Here is a 21,231-nt window from a genome sequence, read left to right on the forward strand (position 1 = left end):
GATGGAAAGGCTAGGCATGGCAGCTCACGCCTGTAATCCCAGCACTTTGGGAGGCTGAGGAGGGTGGATCACTTGAGGTCAGGAGTTCGAGACCAGCCTGGCCAACATGGTGAAACCCCGAATCTACTAAAAATACAAAAATTAGCCAGGCATGGTGGCGAGCACTTGTAGTCCCAGCTACTCGGGAGGCTGAGGCAGGAGAATCACTTGAGCCTGGGAGGCAGAGGCTGCAGTGAGCCAAGATCACACCACTGCACTCCAGCCTGAGCGACAGAGCAAGACTCCATCTCAAAAAAAAAAAAAAAAAATTAAAGATAGAATTACCACATGATTCAGCAATCCCACTTTTGAATGTATACCCAAAAGAACGGAAAGCAGGAACTTCAACAGACATTTGCACACCCACGTTCATAACAACATTATTTGCAATAGCCGGAAGGCGGAAGCAACCCACGCGCCCACTGATGGATGGCTAAACAAAACGTAATACGTACATGCAATGGAATATTATCTAATCTTAAAAAGGAAAAAAATTCTGACACATGTGACAACATAGGTGAGGCTTGAAGACATTATGCTATGTGAAATAAGCCAGTCACAGAAGAACAAATACAATATGATTCTACATATGCAATCGTTAGAATAATCAAATGCATAGAGACAGGAAGTAGAATGGTGATTGCCAAGGACTAAAGGAAGGGGGAAATGCGAGTTGTTGTTTAATGGGTACAGAGTTCGTTTTGCAAGATGGAGAGTTCTGGAGATGGACAGTGGTGATGGTTACACAATAAAACGAATGCATGTAATGCTACTGAACTGTACACTTAAAAAGTGTTAAAATGGTATATTTTATGTTACGTATATTTTACCACAATCAAACAATTTTTTTTTAAATAAAGGAACAAAAAATCAATTTCATTAGAGTTGTTGAAGAATTAAATGAGATGATGTTTGTGAAGCACTTAGTTCAAACAGCACCTGGGTAAATTATAGCTATCGTTATATTACTGATGTTATCATTAACAGCTGACTTACAACTTCCTTTAAAACTGTGCATTCTTAAGATGGAGTGGAGTGCTGGGCACGGTGGCTCACGCCTGTAATCCCAGCACTTTGGGAGGCCGAGGCTGGCGGATCACGAGGTCAGGAGATCGAGACCATCCTGGCTAACACAATGAAACCCCTTCTCTACTAAAAATACAAAAAAATTAGCCGGGCGTGGTGGCAGGCGCCTGTAGTCCCAGCTACTCCGGAGGCTGAGGCAGGAGAATGGCGTGAACCCGGAAGGTGGAGCTTGCAGTGAGCCGAGATCGCGAGATCGCGCCACCGCACTCCAGCCTGGGCGGCAGAGCGAGACTCCGTCTCAAAAAAAAAAAAAAAAAAAAAAAGATGGAGTGGAGTGTGGCCTTAGGAATTCTACTCTGCTGCTTAGATCAGATGAAAGAATGGGCCAGTACTCCTGAGTCTACCCACAAGAACAGTGAATGTGAAGCATAAATGATTCAGGCCTGGCATATCCACCAGTATTTATCTCATCCGTGCTTCCTTGCTGCACCTAGTTCTCTGGCTTACTGAATCTGGATGCCTCCTCCTCGCCTGATTTCCCAGCCCCAACAAGTCAGAATCAAAGGCTGTACCGTAGCAGGTCCGCCCGTCTCCTCGGAATCCGATGGAGCACTCGCAGGTGAACTGTGTCCTGGGACCAGGGCGACAGGCCGCGTTGGTGTCACACCCATGAGTGCCGATGTAGCAGGGATTCTGAAGAGCATCAGGGGAGCCTTCTGTGAGGGCAGAGACATTGGAACCAAGTGAGTCTTCAGGAGCTCTTGCAGGTTTCCTTCTTCCACAGAAAGTCAACCACAACTGGGGAGCAAGAAGGTGATCACAGAAGAGCAGAGTGGAATGGGACACCAGCCAATTCCTGTGTTGCCCTGGGGCAGGACCAGCATGGCCCCCGCCCCCCGTTTTTGTAAATAAAGTTTTATTAGCAACCAGCCACGTCCATTTGTTAATGTGTGGTCTATGGCTGCATTTGTGCTACCATGGCAGAGCTGACATGTCGTGATAGAGACTGTAGAGCCAGCAAAACCTAAAATATCTACTATCTGGTCCTTCACCAAAAATGCACCGACTCCTGATGCCTGGAGCCACAGTTGCTACAGGAGGGAGAACGCCTACCTTCTTTCTGCTTCATAAAGTTAAAGCGAGGACGAATTAATTAGCTGGAGAAATCATTTGGATATAGAGGAAGAATCAAAGACAACTGAAAAAAAAGGAAAGATTTTAAGGCCCAGACCAGACCCAATTATACGGGACCCCCGAGGCTTAAAGATATGGACAAATGTGAAGTCTGACACCGGTATGTCACAAAAGCTCACTAAACCTCAGCTCCTTCCCGACAGCCGGGACGGGCAGAGACAGGACCACGGCGCCAGCCGGGAACGCGCAGAGACCGGACCAAGGCGCCAGCCGGGAACGCGCAGAGACCGGACCAAGGCGCCAGCCGGGAACGCCCACAGACCGGACCACGGCGCCACCCGGGAACGCCCACAGACCGGACCACGGCGCCAGCCGGGAAGGCCCAGAGACCGGACCAGGGTGCCAGCCGGAAACGCGCAGAGACCGGACCACGGCGCCAGCCGGGAACGCCCACGGACCGGACCACCGCGCAAGCCGGAAACGCCCAGAGACCGGACCGGACCACAGCGCCAGTGGTGTGCAGTCACAGGGCAAGTGTTTGTTTTAGGCTCCCTCCCTAATTTTATTTAATTTCCTCGGGCACTAACCACACAATTCAATTGCTTTTTTTTTTTTTTTTTTTTTTTGAGACAGCCCGGCTCTGTTGCCCAGGCTGGAGTGCAGTGGTGTGATCTTGGTTCACTGCAACCTTCGCCTCCCAGGTTCAAGCGATTTTCCCGCCTCAGCCTCCCCGAGTAGCTGGGATTACAGCCACACACCACCACGCCCGGCTAAATTTTGTATTTTTAGTAGAGATAGGGTTTCTCCATGTTGGCCAGGCTGGTCTCAAAGTCCTGGCCTCAGGTGATCCATCCAGCTTGGCCTCCCAAAGTGCTGGGATTACAAGCGTGAGCCACCACGCTCGGCCCTACAATTTCTTTTTGCTATTGCACCTGGCTCTACAATTTCTTTTTTTCTTTTTCTTTTTCTTTTTTTTTTTTTTTTGAGCCACAGTCTCACTCCATTGCCCAGGCTGGAGTGCAGTGGCGCAATCTCAGCTGACTGCAACCTCTGCCTCCCGGGTTCAAGCGATTCTCCTGCCTCAGCCTACCAAGTAGCTGGGATTACAGGCACGTGCCACCATGCCTGGCTAATTTTTGTATTTTTAGTAGATACAGGGTTTCACCATGTTGGCCAGGCTGGTCTCGAACTCCTGACCTCAAGTGATCCACCCACCTCAGCCTCCCAAAGTGCTGGGAAGACAGGCGTGAGCCACTGCACCTGGCCTACAATTTCTTTCAAGGTTGAATATTAAAGGGTTTTAAAAGTCCTGCCAATGCCAGCAGTAGCCTTAAGAGGGTCCACTCTGTAAGGCACCTCAACAGGTTAGCATTCTGCACTTTAAATAGGATCATGAATAGGCCTTTGGTTGGAAGAACAGACAGGCAGCTTTTCGAAGAATCACAAATAACAAGACATTTTTTTTTTCCTGCCAGAAGATATTTTAGCATAATTTTCTTCTATAGACTGCGAGTAAGAGACCAAAAATAATGTCAAAGAGTGGGGTTTTAAAAAATGCATGAGCACCTGTGCCCAGCATGAGCTGTGTCCCCTTACCCCTCACAGGCCCGATGGAGTTGCTGAGAGCATAGCGCAGGATCCTCTCCTCCTGGTTGTACAGGACGAACACGCTGTCCACCGAGAGCTGCTGGGTGCTGGGCAGGGCTGGCCGGGAGTCATCGTGGACGCATTCCTGGAAGGTGATTGTCTGGCGCCACTGGTAAGTGTAGACGCGGGAAGGAGCTGCCCCCTCTCGCTCCGGCTCAGTCACTGTGTACTCCCGGGTGGAGGAGGAAGTGATCACTGCAGAGTGGGAAGGAGGGAGGGGACAAGGCAGGAAGACAAAGGGAAGATGGTTAAGGATGCAAGAAGCTGAATCAAGGGCTTTGAAAGCACCAATGGCATTCCCTGCTCATAAGGCTACCAGACGACAGATCAGACAGAACAGCTTAAATAAGACCATTTGTTTGTACTCCGTCTGAGTCTATGAAATACCTGGATTTCCCAAATGATCATTGGCATCATTCATATTATGTATATTTGTTGCTTTTCTCATCAATTGGTTCTCAGTAAGTTTTGAAAACTCCCAGAACTAGAGATGAAGGTCAGGTGGAGAGGACACACACTTGGAAAGAGATGCCCCTGAATTCACACTTAGTACCACTCACAAGCTGTGTGGCCACTGGCTGGTGACTCAACATCTTTGATCTCAATTTTTTTTTTTTTTTTTTTTTTTTTTTTTTTGAGACAGAGTCTCGCTCTGTCGCCCAGGCTGGAGTGCAGTGGCGAGATCTCGGCTCACTGCAAGCTCCGCCTCCCGGGTTTACGCCATTCTCCTGCCTCAGCCTCCCGAGTAGCTAGGACTACAGGCGCCCGCCACCTCGCCCGGCTAGTTTTTTGTATTTTTTAGTAGAGACGGGGTTTCACCGGGTTAGCCAGGATGGTCTCGAACTCCTGACCTCATGATCCGCCTGTCTCGGCCTCGCAAAGTGCTGGGATTACAGGCTTGAGCCACCACGCCCGGCCTGATCTCAATTTCTAATACAAAATAGGTCAAGGTGAGGATCAGACCAGGTAATGTATGTAAAATTTCTGTAATCAAGCAGACTAATAGTATTAATAAGATAAGCTACCATTTACTGAGCATTTACTCTGTCATGACCTGCTAATTGCTTTAGATAGGCTATCTCAATTATGATTCAATAAATGGTGATTTCTTTTTCTTATTTTATTTTATTTTATTTTATTTTTTGACACAGAATCTTGCCTTGTCACCCAGGCTGGAGTGCAATGGCACAATCGTGGCTCACTGCAACCTCTGCCCCCTGGGTTCAAGCGATTCTCCCACCTCAGCCTCCTGAGTAGCTGGGAGTACAGGCATGTGCTATCACGCTTAGCTCATTTTTTTGTATTTTAAGTAGAGACGCGGTTCCACCGTGTTGGCCAGGCTGGTCTTGAACTCCTGACCTCAAGTGATCTGCCTGCCTTGGCCTTCCAAAGTGCTGGGATTACAGGTGTGAGGTACCACGTCTGGCCAATAAATGGTGATTTCTACATACTGCTCTAGACCAAGCCGTTCTGCAATACCAAAAAAATGAGATATTAAATGAGTTTCAGTAGCCAGGTTTGGAAAAATTACTAAAACACAGTGAGCAAGCCTGAACAGAGGAGAGGAGAGACAGTCTTCCCCACTCAGAAGAGGGCCTGCTATGGCCCATATGACAAAACCCTCAACTTCCTGTTTTTTTTTTAAAAAAGAAGCATAAAAGACTCTCTATATTTTTGTGCTCTGCTGCAGTTTTCTCCATAATAGAAGGATAAAAGCCAGAGGATAAATAAAAGATCAGTGTAAGCTGCCTCCTATCCAGCTCCCACACGCCAGAAAGGCCATTCAGCTGCAAGCTGGTTGCGACTGTGGTCCTGTTGCTCATTCCTCCTCTTCTCCACTGTCTCCCAGCTCCCCAGGAGAACTCAACCAAACCACAAAACTCCAGTAATTGCTTCAACCTTTCTGAACAGCAATTTAATGAGAGCCTTTAAAAAGGTGGCCAGGCACGATGGCTCATGCCTGTAATCACAGCACTTTGGGAGGCCGAGCCGAGAGGATCACTGGAGGTCAGCAGTTTCAGACCAGCCTGGGCAACATGGAAAAACCCTGTCTCTACTAAAAATACAAAAAGTTAGCCATGCCTGGTGGTGGGCTCCTATAATCCCAGCTATTTCAGAGGCGGAGGCAGGAGAATCACTTGAACCTGGGAAGCGGAGGTTGCAGTGAGCTGAGATCACACCACTGCACCACAACCTGGGTGACAGAGCAAGACCCTGTCTCAAAACAACAGCAACCAAAACCAAAACAAAACAAAACAAAAAACAAAGGTGTTCTTAACCTGGGATTCAATGACCCCCGTAGAAGTTCACATTCATGAATATTCAGTGGGTCTCTATGTGAGCAAGACACTGTCTCAAAAATAAAATAAAATAAAAAAATTAAAAACTCCTGTTGTTTGACTCAGCACTTCTATTTCTAGGAATTGAGTCTTAGAAAGAATCAATGTGGCCAAGATTTATGATTAAGATGATCATTTCAACTCATAATAAGAGGGGAAAATGGAAGCAACCCAAGCTTTAGAAAGTAGAAGAATGTTTTGAATTAACAGCCATCCAGTAGAATCATATAGATTCCTTAAAAAGTGTTTCAAAGACTGCTTAATGAGACTATTAAACATTCATGATGTGACATTAACTGAAAAGGCGAAGATATAACAGCGTGGTATGATTGCAATTTTATTTAAATAAAAACTATAAGCCTGGGTAACATGGCGAAACCTCATCTGTACAAAAAATTTAAAAATTAGCCAGGCGTGGTGGTGTGCCTGTAGTCCTAGCTACTCAGGAGGCTGAGGTGGGAGGATCGCTTGAGCCCAGGAGGTTGAGGCTGCACTCCAGCTTGGGTGACAGGGTGAAAGCTTGTCTCAATACAAACAAACAAACAGCAAAAAAAAACTATACATATCACTGTGTATCCATGTTAAATTTCTCAATTTTTTTTTTTTTTTTTTTGAGACGGAGTCTTGCTCTGTCACCCAGGCTGGAGTGCTGTGGCCGGATCTCAGCTCACTGCAAGCTCCGCCTCCCGGGTTCCTGCCATTCTCCTGCCTCAGCCTCCGGAGTAGCTGGGACTACAGGCGCCCGCCACCTCGCCCGGCTAGTTTTTTTGTATTTTTTAGTAGAGACGGGGTTTCACCGTGTTCACCAGGATGGTCTCGATCTCCTGACCTCGTGATCCGCCCGTCTCGGCCTCCCAAAGTGCTGGGATTACAGGCTTGAGCCACCGCGCCCGGCCAATTTCTCAATTTTGATAACTGTACTGTGGCCTTCTAAAAGAATGTCCTTGTTCTTAGGAAAAACAAATGAAGTGTTTAAAGAATGATCTATCATAATATATACAGCTTATTCTCAAATGGTCAGTAAACATATACACACACACACACACATATATATATACAGAGAGAGAGAGAAAGAAAGGAGAGAGAGAGAAAGAAAAGAAAGAAAGGTAAAGTAAATGTGGCAAAATGTTAACAATTGGTGAAGCTAGATAAATAGTATGTGAACATTTTTTGGGTTATTTTCAGTTTTCATGTAAGTTTGAAATTATTTAAAACCAGGCACCAAATGGAGAATAAATGTAGTTTTTAAAAGTACATATAGATGTGGCTGGGCGCAGTGGCACATGCCTGTAATCCCAGCAGTTAGGGAGGCCGAGGCAGGTGGATCACTTGAGGTCAGGAGTTCCAGGCCAGCCTGGCCAACACAGTGAAAGCCCATCTCTGCTAAAAATGCAAAAGTTAGCCAGGCATGGTGGCATGCACCTGTAGGCCCAGCTACTCAGGAAGCTGAGGCAGGAGGATTGCTCGAGCCCAGGAGGCAGAGGTTGTAGTGCGCTGAGGTTGCGCCACTGAACTCCAGCCTGGGCTGGAAACCTGTCTCAAAAAAAAAAAAAAAAAAGTACATATAGATGTATAATAAAATTACTTTAGCTTGAAATTATGTGTTGGGATATTTGATATACATGTAAATAGATGCTGGAGAAAAGGCTGAAAGGAAATACACTTAAATGTCATAATAATTATGTCCAGGTTTTATAATTCTAACTTATGCATATTGTCTTTTTTGCACAAAATTCTCTACAAGGAGTGCGTCCTACATCTATAATTGGGGGGAAGGTGACTGTAAGGCCCAGTGTATTTCCTTCTCAAGATCCCAGAGACAGCCCCAGCTCACGGCTGCCGTGGTGGGTCAAGAGCACGAGGCTGGTGGCCGGTCTGGGGCTGGCCCTGGGACACGGCTGGGGCTCACCTGAGGTGGAGTAGTGGTACAGCTCCGTGTAGGGCTCAATGTGCACGGAGGAGCCGAACGGAATCTGCGGCACGTGGCCCTCCAGCTCCGTGTCGATGGTCAGGTGCCCATGCTCATCGATGCCGCTGAACCGCTGCTTAATGACCAGCTTGCCCGGGTGCCCTACGAAGGTCACCTCAGCCTGGCGAGTGAACTCACCCCCTGAAAAACAAGATGAGACTGTCACTTTGCTGACTGGGGAGTGCGCCCTTCTGCCCGCCCCAGGCTCACAGTGTGGAGTTGGGTTGGTGCAAACCGTCTGCAGGTGCTTTGGTTTGGCTGGTAGAACATAGAGCTGGTGACGCTGAAGACAGAACTCAGACATCCCTGTGGCCCAACTGAGCCACGCACAGAGGAGAGAAGAGGCTTCCCAGCCACAGCCCAGCATCTGTTGGGTTGGCTCAAGGGTTGTGCTGGAAATAGTGGAGGACAGGGGTTTGACTCCCAGCTGTGCTAGGCTCTGTCTGGGTGAACCTGAGTAAGCTACTTAACTCCTGTGAGCCTCCATTTCCTGATGATTAAAAGAAAGGATACAATCTATGTTGTAAAGGATACAATCTATGTTCTGCAAATTGTCAATTGCTCCATAATGCCAGTTACATTGATGAATATTGAAATAGCTACTTCCTGGTCGGATGGGTGAGTTGCTCAGGGCGCAAACCATTCCCAGTACCAGAAACCATCCTAGGATCACCTGCTACCATGACGGCTTGGGAACTCCTCTTGGTCTGTGCAAGGCGGCAGCCCCAGACAGGCAGGAAAAGTACTTCTCCCTTTTCCACAATGACCTGCCCCATGACAGCAGGGGTTGACAAACTATGGCCTCAGGGCTAAATCTTGCCAGCTGCCTATTTTTCTACATTTTCTACAAATGTAAAGAAAGGTCTTTACATTTTTTAATGGTTAAAAAAAATCAAAAGAAGAATAGTATTTCATGGTATGTGAAAATTATATAAAATTTAAATTTCAGTGCCCATTCAAAAAGTTGTATTGGAACACAGCCATGCTCATTCATTTATATACTGTCTGTGGCTGCTTTTCACTCCACAGTGACAGAGTTGAGCTGTTGCAACAGAGACCATATGGCCTAAAATAATTAGGCATAACTTAAAATATTTACTATCTGGCCCTTTGCCGAAAAAGTTTGACAACCTCAGCTTTATAGTTAAACAAGTCCCAGGCAAATATCTCACTGATAACACAGGACCAGGAGAAATTCAGAAGGATCATTGTAGTCAAGAGATTTGCTGTTGTTGGGAATTTGCAAAGACTCCCTCTTCCTCAGCCCAGCTGAAGTCCATGTATATTACAAAATAGCACCAATATAAATTAACTCATATTAAAAAAAAACAGTGTGAAAAGCTGTGCAGGGAAGGAGTGGGGTCTGTGAGTTTGGCTGCAGCTCAATTATATTTGCAAAGAAAAGGGCATCTGGTTTGCATGAGGGCATCGATATGGTTATAATACTCAGAATATATATGCCTGTGGATTAGGGAGAAAAAACATTCGGCCAAAAAAGTAGCAAATCTTTTGAGCAGGTTCAATCCTTTTCTTTCTTTCTTTCTTTCTTTTTTTTTTTTTTTAATACAGAGTCTCGCTCTGTTGCCCAGGCTGGAGTGCAGTGGCACGATTTCGGGTCTCTGCAAACTCTGCCTCCTGGGTTCAAGCGATTCTCCTGCCTCAGCCTCTTGAATAGCTAGGACTACAGGTGCCTGCCACCACACCTGGCTAATTTTTTTGTATTTTTCATAGAGATGGGGTTTCACTGTGTTAGCCCGAATGATCTCAATCTCCTGACCTTGTGATCCACGTGCCTTGGCCTCCCAAAGTCCTGGGATTACAGGCATGAGCCACCGCACCCAGCCTTGCTCCTTTTCTAATACATGGCCTCTCCTTTCTTAAGACGGCCACACTTTATGTATTTCTATGCCATAACTTTTGGAGGGGTTACCAGCATGCAGCCTGGATGGAGACCCTGCTCCCAGCAGTGTTTCCTCTAATAAAGCCTTGGCTAAGGCTCCAGTTTGGCTCAGGCAGTCAGGGAGAAGGCAGGTCCAGGGCGTCGGAGGCAGTGGCTGGGTACCTGTGCCCAGGCACAACAAGCTCCAGGTCCTGGAAGTGACCAGTGATGAAGGACACAGACTCCTCCAACCCAGCTGTTGCCGGGAATGGCTCTCCAGCACGCAAAGGTTGGGCTGGACTCGGCAGAGCAAGGAGAAGGCCACCACACCAAGGAAACATCCCTCAAGCCATCTGCCCACGCGTCAAATAAAAACTGAACTTCCTCAGTAGGGCGCAGTCTCTAGAAAACTCCAAGGATATTTGGGCTTCCTAAGACTTCTTAGGATTATGTTTATGCGGCTTAAGTAACTAGCTGGAAATGGCAGGTTCCTTCTCTCTGAGCAGATCCTGAAGAAATATCGAAGATCAGTTCCAGGTTGGTTTGGAATCCAGAGGCAGGCTTGAGAACAGTTTCATGTTGCTTTGGAATTCAGAGGCAGGCTGATAGAATGAGGCAAACTGTGAGCCCTGCAGTTTTGGTTGTGCGGTTCTACAAGCTGATATTACTTGTTCTGCCAGAAACGCCTAAATCTCCACCATTAAATTGCTCCTCAATCAAAAGCCAATTCTAGGCAGTCTCAATTGCTATATATTAATGATAATATTACATGTTCATTTTACCTCATCATTTTATTTCCAGGACAGAACTACAGGATGCCCTGTCTACAGACAAAAAGGAGCAACAACATGCTTCTAAGTTGTCTGCAGACTTGGAGTTCTCCTTCCATCCATTCCCAGGCCTCCCCCTAGGCACTACTGTGGGTCCCATTAATTTTAATGTGGGATATAAATTACCGGTGATGCTGAACCCATTCTTGAATCCATCCTGCTCCACTGCAAACATCCATCCAATGATGCCTCCAACTGGGGCCAGCGGAAGCAGAGAATATCCAACGGTTTCGGGAATGGTGCTGATGGCCGTGTAGGACCGCCCGTGGTTCATTACTACGTAAGAGTGGAGGTCAGTGTTCTCAAAGACAATGGGGATCTGGCTGCTCCCCACAAAGATCCTTCCTTTCACCTTGCCATTGACTCGCTGGGGAGAACCTGAGCAAGAAAACAAAGAAAGAATATAGAGATCACTTCCAAGCCAGCCTTTCAAACACGAGTAATATGTAGGACCTGTACCTATTGATGAAGAAAGCAAAGAAACAAAATAGCACTGGGGTAAATGGCTTTGGGTAAGCAAAACTAGTTGTTCTTCCTGAGACTATCCACAACAGTATGCTGTGAGCCTTCAAAATTCCAATGCCCCTGCCTCTCCTCCTGTGACTGAAAATGGATAGCACAAAAGGTGGCTCCATGGACAGCCATTGAGGAACTGCAGGAACAAAAAAATAGAATTTCAGAAGAAGAACAATATCAGGGGTGATCTAGAACTGAGGGGACCATAGAATTTATCACATTTGAGAGTAAAAGGAGGCTGGGCACGGTGGCTCATGCCTGTAATCCCAGCACTTTGAGAGGCTGAGGCAGGCGGATCACCTGAGGTCAGGAGTTCAAGACCAGCCTGGCCATCATGGTGAAACCCCGTCTCCACTAAAAATACAAAAAATTATCTAGGCATGGTGATGGGCACCTATAATCCCAGCTACTCGGGAGGCTGAAGCAGGAGAATTGCTTGAACCCAGGAGGCAGAGGTTACTGTGAGCTGAGATTGCACCATTGCACTCCACCCTGGGCAATAAGAGTGAAACTCCATCTTGAAAAAGATAAAGAAAGAAAAGGAAAAGAAAAAGGCATAAAATACTGATACAGGCTAAAACATGCATGAATCTTGAAATCATCATGCTAAGGGGAAGAAGTCAGACACAAAAGGTCACGTATTGTACGATTCTATGTGTATGAAACATCCGAAATAGGAACACCTATAAAGACAGAAAGTAGGCGAGGGCTTGGCAAGGGCTGGGGGGATTTTGAGAAATCAAAAGTGACTGCTAATGGATACAGTGTTTCTTTTGGGGGTGATGAAAATGTTCTAGAATTAGAGATAATAGTTGGACAACTTTGTGAACATATTAAAACCCACCAAATTGTATACTGTAAAAAGGTATGTGAATTATATCTCAAACAAAAACTGAAGGAAGAGGGAAAACGGAAGTTACGTTGCATTGTTCAGGTTTGATGTGGTACTGCTTTCAGTTATTGATTGTACATATCTTATTTCTGTTCCTAGATTATGACCATCATAGGGTCAGGATTTTCACTCCCAGCCCCTCACAGGTGGTCGGCAGGGTTTTCTTTATGTAGTAAGTTCTCAGTGAATGTTGTTAAATATCCCTAGGCAGGGGCTGGCACCTGGGGATCAGCTGCGTTCCGATGACCTTTCGTTGGGTTCCATATGCCCAAACGGCTCAACAGGTTCTCTGATCAGCCAGGGCATATCCAACAGAGTCATCCTGCACACATGTTGTCTCATTACACTGGGGAATGCTGTGAAGTTAGCTGGCCAACAGCGCAAAAAGGCATCCCAAGAACAATTAGGAAAACAAGCGAGAAAGCCAAGTTAAGAAACCAAACAAAATTTTTTCCACCAAACTTTGAGCTAGAAACTTTTTTTTTTAAGTAGCAGGAATCCAACAAATATTTAAACCACAAATCTATTTCAGAGTGTGTATATAATGTCAAAATATGTGGCTGAACAGTTTGTCATATCTGAGCTTGCTGCCAAACACAAACTGTTCAGCATTTCAAGCTCTGATATTTGGGGTAGAAAAGGCTAAGGGGTTGCTCTTTAAGAATAAGCTCTTATTGTGGATTTTGGAAGCTTCTCCTGGGGTGGGGAAGGTACAAAAGCCAAGCCTGAAACAAAGAAGCAAAGGCACACCACCCCTGGGGTGATGGGATTTAGAAGAAAATCAAAAACAGTTTAGAAGTTAAAAACATCCCCTAAAATTAATAAGTAAAGCATACTCAATTTTCTTTCATCACTGAAGGTAGTATTTTTTTTAAACCTCACTTTATCTAATGGGGACACAGAAGGAAATGATTTTTTGTTTTTAGCAACTTAAAATGATAACGAATTTAACTGTAACTATGGCAGGCAGGGGGTCTGAAGAACAGAAACCATTCTTCCAGCTGAGTTTTACTTAGTCAAATTTTGCAAAGCAATTGAAGTTCCACATTAAACACACAAGGAAAATGACCCCTGACAAATGAGATAATTTGCTGGCATCTCTACGGCTTAAATGTCCCCTCCAAAACTCATACTGAAACTTAATCCCCAATGTGATAGCATTTAGAAATGGGGCCTTTCAGAGCTGATTGGGTCATGAGAGCTCTGCCCTGAAGAATGAATTAATCCAGTCGTGGATTAATGGATGAATGGGTTATCACGGGAATGGGACTGATGGCTTTATAGGAAGAGGAAGAGAGACCTGAGCTAGGATGCTCAGCTCCCTGTGCCACCTCTGCAGAGAGCCCCACCAGAAACAAGGCCATCACCAAATGTGGTTCCCTGATCTTAGACTTCTCAGCCTCCATCACTGTAAGAAATAAATTCTTTTTCTTTATAAATTACTCAGTTTCAGGTATTCTATTAGAAGCATCAGAAAAGTGACTAAGACGGCATCTGAAGGGATGAGCGTTTAACATGGTGGGGTTTTTGCCATTTTTGTGTTAATTCTGGAATTAAAACCAATTCCGGCCTCCCAGATGGTGCACTGAGTGAATGTTACCAGGATCCCCAGATTTGCACAGAAAGGATTCTCGTGACATCTGCAAGCATCCAAACCAGTTGATCCTTTTGAGGGCAGAGTTTAGAACAGACATTGGCCCGTAGCCGAATCCATTTGGCCACACAATGGGATTGGCACCCCAGCATTAACCATGGTGCATCTCTGATGCTCAATCATAACCACGCTGTGACTTCGGGAGCACCAGGAAAGAGGGACAGGAGGGACAGGATGATGGAATAAACTTTACCTGCTACAGACTTTGGTCTAAGCCAGCCTTCTGTGGCCCTGCTGGGGCTTAACAACCATTAACATAGGTCTGGCCTGGCGTGGCTCACGCCTGTAATCCCCACATTTTGGAAGGTCGAGGCAGGCAGATCATTTGAGGTCAGGAGTTCGAGACCAGTCTAGCCAACATGGAGAAGCCCCGTCTCTATGAAAAATACAAAAATTAACTGGGTGTGGTGGTGTGCACCTGTAATTCCAGGTACTCAGGAGGCTGAGGCAGGAGAATCACTTGAACCCAGGAGATGAAGGCTGCCATGAGCCAAGGTTGCGCCACTGCACTCCAGCCTGGGTGACAGAGTGAGACTCTGTCTCAAGAAAAAAAAAAAAGATGGTTCCGTAAGCAACACCACATAAAATTGGAGAGACTCTAAGAGAAAAAGACATGAAAGAGGTTTCAAAGAAATGGAGGAAAGTGAGGGGTATAAACAATTCTTTGTCCAGGCTGCATAATTTTAACACCACGGCCTTTGTGGCCATGCGCCAGGCAGTTGTGAAGATGGGCTCCCAGTGGCTGTCCCCTGAGATGGAGAAATAGCAAAGGAAAGAAAGACTTTGCCATATTTGAAAAATAGGCCTTCCTGGGGGATGCCTGTAGAGAATATGTGAGAAAATGAGGAAAGAGAGACCACGTATGGCTGCCCTAAGAAAAACACTACACACCTCCGGAGATGTGGGTAAAGGCAACATGGAAAATGAGCACCAAAACAAAAACTCCGCTCCGCCTTCTCCCGCATGAAGTGAACATAGAAAAGCAAATTACCTTCTGCAACACATTGCCTGCCATTGCCTGTATAGCCAGCGACACAGCTGCAGCAGAAGCCCGTGGCGTAGTCCCTGCACTCTGCGTGCACCGAGCACTGGTGTCTGTTGTTGGCACACGTCTGGCGGGAATCTGTGTTGTAGCTGAAAACTGGTCCAAGAAAACAATTGCACACCTGTAAGCATTGCACGCAGCTCTAGCCCAGTGGACTCTCTCATCCAGACACCCTGAAGCACTGCAGGGACTCACACCTGCATGGGCAATTCAAGGGACCAGGCTTACTACAGAAGATTACAATCCCCTACATGTAGCCATTTAAATAGTTATGTGAGCCTGGGCAACATGGTGAAACCCCATCTCCACAAAAAAATACAAAAATTAGCAGAGCACTGTAGCGTGCACCTGTAGTCCCAGCTACTGGAAGAGGCTGAGGTGGGAGGATCACTTGAGCCTAGGAGTTTGGGGCTGCAGTGAGCCATGATTGCACCACTGCACTCCAGCCTGGGCAACAGAGCCAGACCCTGTCTCAAAAAGGAAAATAATAATAATAATAATAGTAACGTGGCTCCCCAACTCACATCACTGAGGCAAACAGGTCTAAAGGGAGTTGAGAAATCACAAGGTGATTATTAATTATTGAAAACTGCTAGAATCTAGTGTACTTGGCATCAATATTAGATTAGTGCTATCCAATAGCAATCTTAGGACAGTGTCCATCTAAACTAGTGAGAAGAATGAGCTTCATGTTTGGGGGGGACTCTTAAAATATATATATAAAAATATATATAATATATATTATCTAGGTTATATAGGACATATGTAACACAAATATATTACATATATGTAATATATTAAATATAAATATATAACATAAATTATAAATATGTACATATATGTAAATGTATATACTATATACTATATAATCTATAATATAAAATTATATATAATATTTACAATATATTACATTATATTATAACATAAAATATATTTATATATTATATAATAGTATGTATAATACAATATATACTACATATAATTATATGATATATTTTTTTACTTTTTTATTGTGGTAAAATATATATAACATAAAATTTGCCATTTTAACAACCTTAAAATATGTACATATATTTTATCCTCCTTCCTCAACCTCCCAAGTGGCGGGGACTGCAGGCAGGTGCCATCATGCCTGGCTTATATTCTTTTTAATTTTCAATCACCCCCCACCCCACCCCAACTTACACTTTTCCCTGAGGCGTAATTTGGAAGCACTTATGCTCAAAAGCTGAACAAAAATAATGCTCTAGTCACACCTGGGCTAAAAAGCCTTTGACCTAAGAAACAAAAAGAATGTCTCCCTATTTTAAATTTCCACATTCCACGTTCATTTTATTAGAATCATGAACTAGCTCATTATATTTAATAATCCAGAGCAAATTAATTTGGAATGAAATTCAAAAGCACAAGAGGGGTAAACTTTTAGAGAGGATAATGATCCCATTCATAATTGACTGTTATGAGTGAAGAGAAAAGCAAAGTTTAAACCCAGGTAGACTCTGTGAGTCCTACATACTCCGAAGGGAATTTCTGGCTTTATAAAGACAGCGTTTGGAGCCGAGCACACTTGAGCCCCAAACTGAACACGTGATGCTACTGATTACTTAAACTCCAGCTGTGGGCAGAGCTCTCAGGGGTCATTATGGCCTGCGTGTATGTGAACTATTCAAATAACACCAGGAATGCACTACCGGCCACAGAAGACTGACCTTTCTCATAAACATAGGGAAATAACTGGGGTAGAGGGACAGGAAAACATCTGTTTTAGACACAATCTGTGTTCAAATCTAGGCTTTCTTCAGTCTTAAGTAATACACTGCCCCAAGTTGTTGGGCTAGATATGGTCTCATTCAAATGTGATGACTTCACAAATGAGAATTTCAGAGATACCTAGAAAGGGTGGGACTCAAAACCCAACATCTGCAAGGAAACACACCCAACACATCTGGGGGAGATGATTCCAAAACCCATGGCAGAGTGGCATGTGCTGAGCAATGTGAGCATCACCCCGGGAACCCAGGGTGCAGTAGAAGAACCCTAAGACATGAGCCCCTGTCCTTGTCCTGCCACCAAATGGCAGCTTCTCCATTTCTGGGCCTCAAAGTAAGTGAGCACGCCAGCCAGTAAGCACCCCATCTCATCCACGGTTTGGGATACTCGTGAGAACCAGATTGTATGGCTACTGCTGTGAGATAAATCAGAACAAGTAAGGGCAAATGAAAATGAGGGAACAGTGTGGAATGGGCCAGGCTTTTCTAAGGGTTTTGTGATCATTCCTTAGTAGAAAAGCAGTAGAGAGTCGCAATAAGCTTATCTAAAGGCTTGGACTATCCCATTTATATGAGTCTTAGTGGATTCTATATCAAACTAATGTGAAAAAAAAATGAGGACAGTTTAGTTGGAAAATCTTTTTTTTTTTTTTTTTTTTTTCCTTGAGACAGAGTCTCGCTCTTGTCAACCAGGCTGGAGTGCAATGGTGCCATCTTGGCTCACTGCAACCTCCACCTCCCAGGTTCAAGCGATTCTCTGGCCTCAGCCTCCAGATTGGCTGGGATTAAAGGCGTGTGCCACCATGCCCAGCTAATGTTTTGTATTTTTAGTAGAGGCAGGGTTTCACCATGTTGTCCAGGCTGGTCTCCAACTCCTGACCTCAGGTGATACACCCGCGTTGGCCTCCCAAAGTGCTGGGATTACAGGCATGAGCCACCGTGCCCGGCTGGAACATCTTTTATAAGACAAATGAAAGCATCCAGGAGTTCTGTTTTCCCTCAAAATGTAGCAAAAATCTGATATAACATAATTGACCAGAAAATGTACTGTAAAACTTTTTTTTTTTTTTTTGAGACAGAGTCTCACTCTGTTGCCAGGCTGGAGTGCAGTGGCACAATCTCGACTCACTGCAACCTCTGCCTCTTGGGTTCAAGTAATTCTCCTGCCTCAGTCTCCCGAGTAGCTGAGACTACAGGTGTGCGTCACCACGCCCAGCTAATTTTTGTATTTTTAGTAGAGATGGGGTTTCACCATGTTGGCCAGGATGGTCTCAATCTCTTGACCTTGTGATCTGCCTGTCTCGGCCTCCCAAAGTGCTGGGATTACAGGCGTGAGCCACCGCACCCAGCCCTATTTTTTTTTTTAAAGAGTATCTACTTTTTTTTTTTTTTTTTTTTTTTGATCTTTACAAACCAACTCTGAAACTGACAGGACCTGGGAAGAAAAATAATCAACAATTCTAATTCCAAAACCATGAGGAAATAAATGTCAAAGATAAGCTTCATAAACGGCCAAAAGAACTTCTAAAATGTTTTTTCAGGTGGATGAATACATTTCTGATCTGAGAAATCACAAGAAAATCTGACTTTCAAAATAATTCTAACGGACGTTTTCTCTTTAAAACAGACGGAATGGAATACTAGGAAACTTGAAAGAAGACACACTCAACAGTCTCCAAAACCATGGTCCTAATCCCAAAAGATCACTGAGCATCTCTGAAGCCACTGGGCATATAACACCAAGGCTCCACGGCTGTGAGAGTTCAGCCTGTACTTTCCCAAGCTCTTATCCTTACAAACCACCACGTAATGCTCACAACTGACATCTCCCCAGCAGTATGCCTGTCTGGAAGTCCACACATGCAAGACCTTACCGACTGCAACTTAAATGGTCTTACCAACTCCTGTTTCCTCAACTTCATCCACATCTATGACCTGAGGGTGCTGCTGGTGAAAAGTCTCCACTGCCAACTGGAAAGACCTGGTTCTCTCTGTGGGAGGTCCAAGGGGCCTTTCAGTAGCTGCCCGGCGCGGCGAGAGGACGCTGGGCACACTGTATGTGTCAGCACCTCCCCTTCTCAGAGCCTTGTAGGAGAAGGGTGTGGTGCCCACATCCTCCAGGCCCAGACGAGTCGTCACCAGGTCATAATCTTCATCCTCATCATCATACTCTGCCCCATCTTCAGTTCCGAGGATCACGTCCGCAGGCACCACGCCATTGGTGGTGGCTAGACTCCCGATCTCAAACACCCAGACACCCTGCTGCCCAGAGTTGCTACTCCTAGGAGGAAGGACAGGCTTCTTAGAAACAGGCCAGCAACCCACAAACAGCCACCACTACCCAAGCAGAGGGAGCCCTGGGGATCTGTGTTAGTCTGCAAGCCATCACCTGCAGCTAGGACTGGAGAGTGGAAGGGCACTGGCCGTCACGTCTGGGCGTCATGTGGCTGAGACAGTCTAGGGCTGACTGGTGAGACTGTGTCCAAATGGGCACAATACTAACACAAGCTCAGTCCCAGCCATTCCAGAGGTGTGCTCCAGGGACATTGTCAAGACTTAAAATTCAACTTACTCATCCTAATTGCTGGTTACATGCTCTACGTTATGAGCTAAGGTGGCTCATAGGACTGACAGTGGCTTTACGACTGAAGTCATTCATGCTCTCCACTATCTCTTTCCATGGCATGGTATGATACAATTGAAAATACATATTTGGTCTCTGTCCTCACATTCTGAAACAAGAGCTCCTACAGCCTTTGGAATTTCTGGAGCGATAAGAGTGTATTTTGTAGGCTAATGAGTCGACTGATGGCTGGGAGCTCCTAGACAGTTTCAGGATGGGGGCTGGTGGCCAGAAAGACCAAGGCATGATTAAAGGGTTGGAATGTCCAGCTCTCCCCACTGCCTTCAGGGAGGGGAGATGAGCTGGAGATTGAGTCAATCACCAATGATCAGTGATTTAATCAACCATGCCTATGCAAACCACCATAAAAACCCTAAAATGATGAGGTTCAGAGAGCTTCTGGGTTGAATACATCAACGTGCTGGAAGGGTGGTATACTCAGAGAGGGCATGGAAACCTTGACCCCTTCCCCATACCTCATCCTGTGCCTGTCTTCCATTTGGTCGTTCCCGAATTGTATCCTTTAGAATGAACTGGTAATAGTAAAGCATTTTTCTGTGTTACATGAGCCATTCTAGCAAATTATCAAATCTGAGGAGCATGTCATGAAAACCCTCCATTTATAGCTTGTTGGTCAGAAGTACAGGTGGAAACACAGGACTTGGGACTGGCATCTGAAGTGGGGGCAGTCCTGTGGGACTGAGCCCTTAACCTGTGGGGTCTGCACTATCGCCAGTGCTAGAATTGAACTGAAGTGTAGGACACCCAGCTGGTGTGCAGAGAATTGGTTGGTGTGGGGGGAAAAAACCCACCCATTTGGTGTCAGAAGTGTGAATGAAAACATTGCAGACATGGTTTTTTAGAAATCCCAACTCCAGGGCTGGGCGCCGTGGCTCAAGCCTGAAATCCCAGCACTTTGGGAGGCTGAGGCAGGTGGGTCACGAGGTCAGGAGATCAAGACCATCCTGGCTAACATGGTGAAACCCTGTCTCTACTAAAAATACAAAAAATTAGCCGGGCATGGTAGCGGGCACTTGTAGTCCCAGCTACTCGGGAGGCTGAGGCAGGAGAATGGCGTGAACCCAGGAGGCAGAGCTTGCAGTGAGCTGAGATCACGCCACTGCACTCCAGCCTGGGGGACAGAGCGAGACTCCATCTCAAAACAAAAAGAACAAAAACAACAAAAAAAGAAATCCCATCTCCATTGGCTGTGGGATCTTGGACTAGTCTCAGTTTACCTTTGGTGCTTAAAGGAAGTGGTGAAAAGCAAATGAGATACAAAATCCAAAAGCATTTTATAATTATAAAATATAGCAGAATATCCCTAATCTCTACTTCTTCCTCCACCATTTTTACCATTCTTCTGTGTCTGTGATTGGAAGTGCTCCTATCAGAAATCACATTAAATGATTATATTATACAATGGACAGAGGGGACATACATTACTCAGTGGAAAATACTGAGCAAAACAATGAGGTGGGGTGGGGATGAGAAATCACCAAAGTCCTGCATAACTAGGACGTCTAATCAATTTATCTGCCTGGGATTCAAGTAAAGACAGTGGTGTGTGGGAGCTTATTTGTACTAACTTGTGAGAGCTGGCTGTTAAAATTTTAGGAATCTTGCAAGCCAGTTATTAAACACAGCCATTCTAAACAATTAAATTACATGAACTTCCAATTAAACAATTTATATTTTTTAAAAGGAAAAAATATTCAAAACTCGTCATATTCTAATTCTCATACTGCTATCCATGCTCTTGAAATTACATATATTAAGCCTATTGTATCTTTATGGTGAGAATATATATAATGGTGCATGTTTTCTGAACTCTTCATTGAGTGACATGATGTTAATAACTTGAAATTG

The 21,231-nt window shown here is 45.2% G+C and overlaps 1 protein-coding gene across 2 annotated transcripts in view; it reads right to left on the reverse strand.

The window, feature by feature from the left end:
- The window catches only part of NID1 (nidogen 1), a 96,772-nt gene that overhangs the window by 49,641 nt on the left and 25,900 nt on the right, over window positions 1–21,231 (reverse strand). For both annotated transcript variants that reach the window (XM_025389440.1, XM_025389433.1), the window contains exons 4-9: window positions 18,638–19,020; window positions 14,917–15,066; window positions 10,990–11,241; window positions 8,095–8,295; window positions 3,796–4,041; window positions 1,638–1,781 (exon numbers count right to left, since the gene is read on the reverse strand). In XM_025389440.1, coding sequence (XP_025245225.1) covers window positions 1,638–1,781; window positions 3,796–4,041; window positions 8,095–8,295; window positions 10,990–11,241; window positions 14,917–15,066; window positions 18,638–19,020 — 1,376 coding nt within the window. The remainder of the gene's footprint in view (window positions 1–1,637; window positions 1,782–3,795; window positions 4,042–8,094; window positions 8,296–10,989; window positions 11,242–14,916; window positions 15,067–18,637; window positions 19,021–21,231) is intronic.

Source organism: Theropithecus gelada, chromosome 1 (genome assembly GCF_003255815.1).
Source record: "Theropithecus gelada isolate Dixy chromosome 1, Tgel_1.0, whole genome shotgun sequence".
Classification (NCBI taxonomy): domain Eukaryota; kingdom Metazoa; phylum Chordata; class Mammalia; order Primates; family Cercopithecidae; genus Theropithecus; species Theropithecus gelada.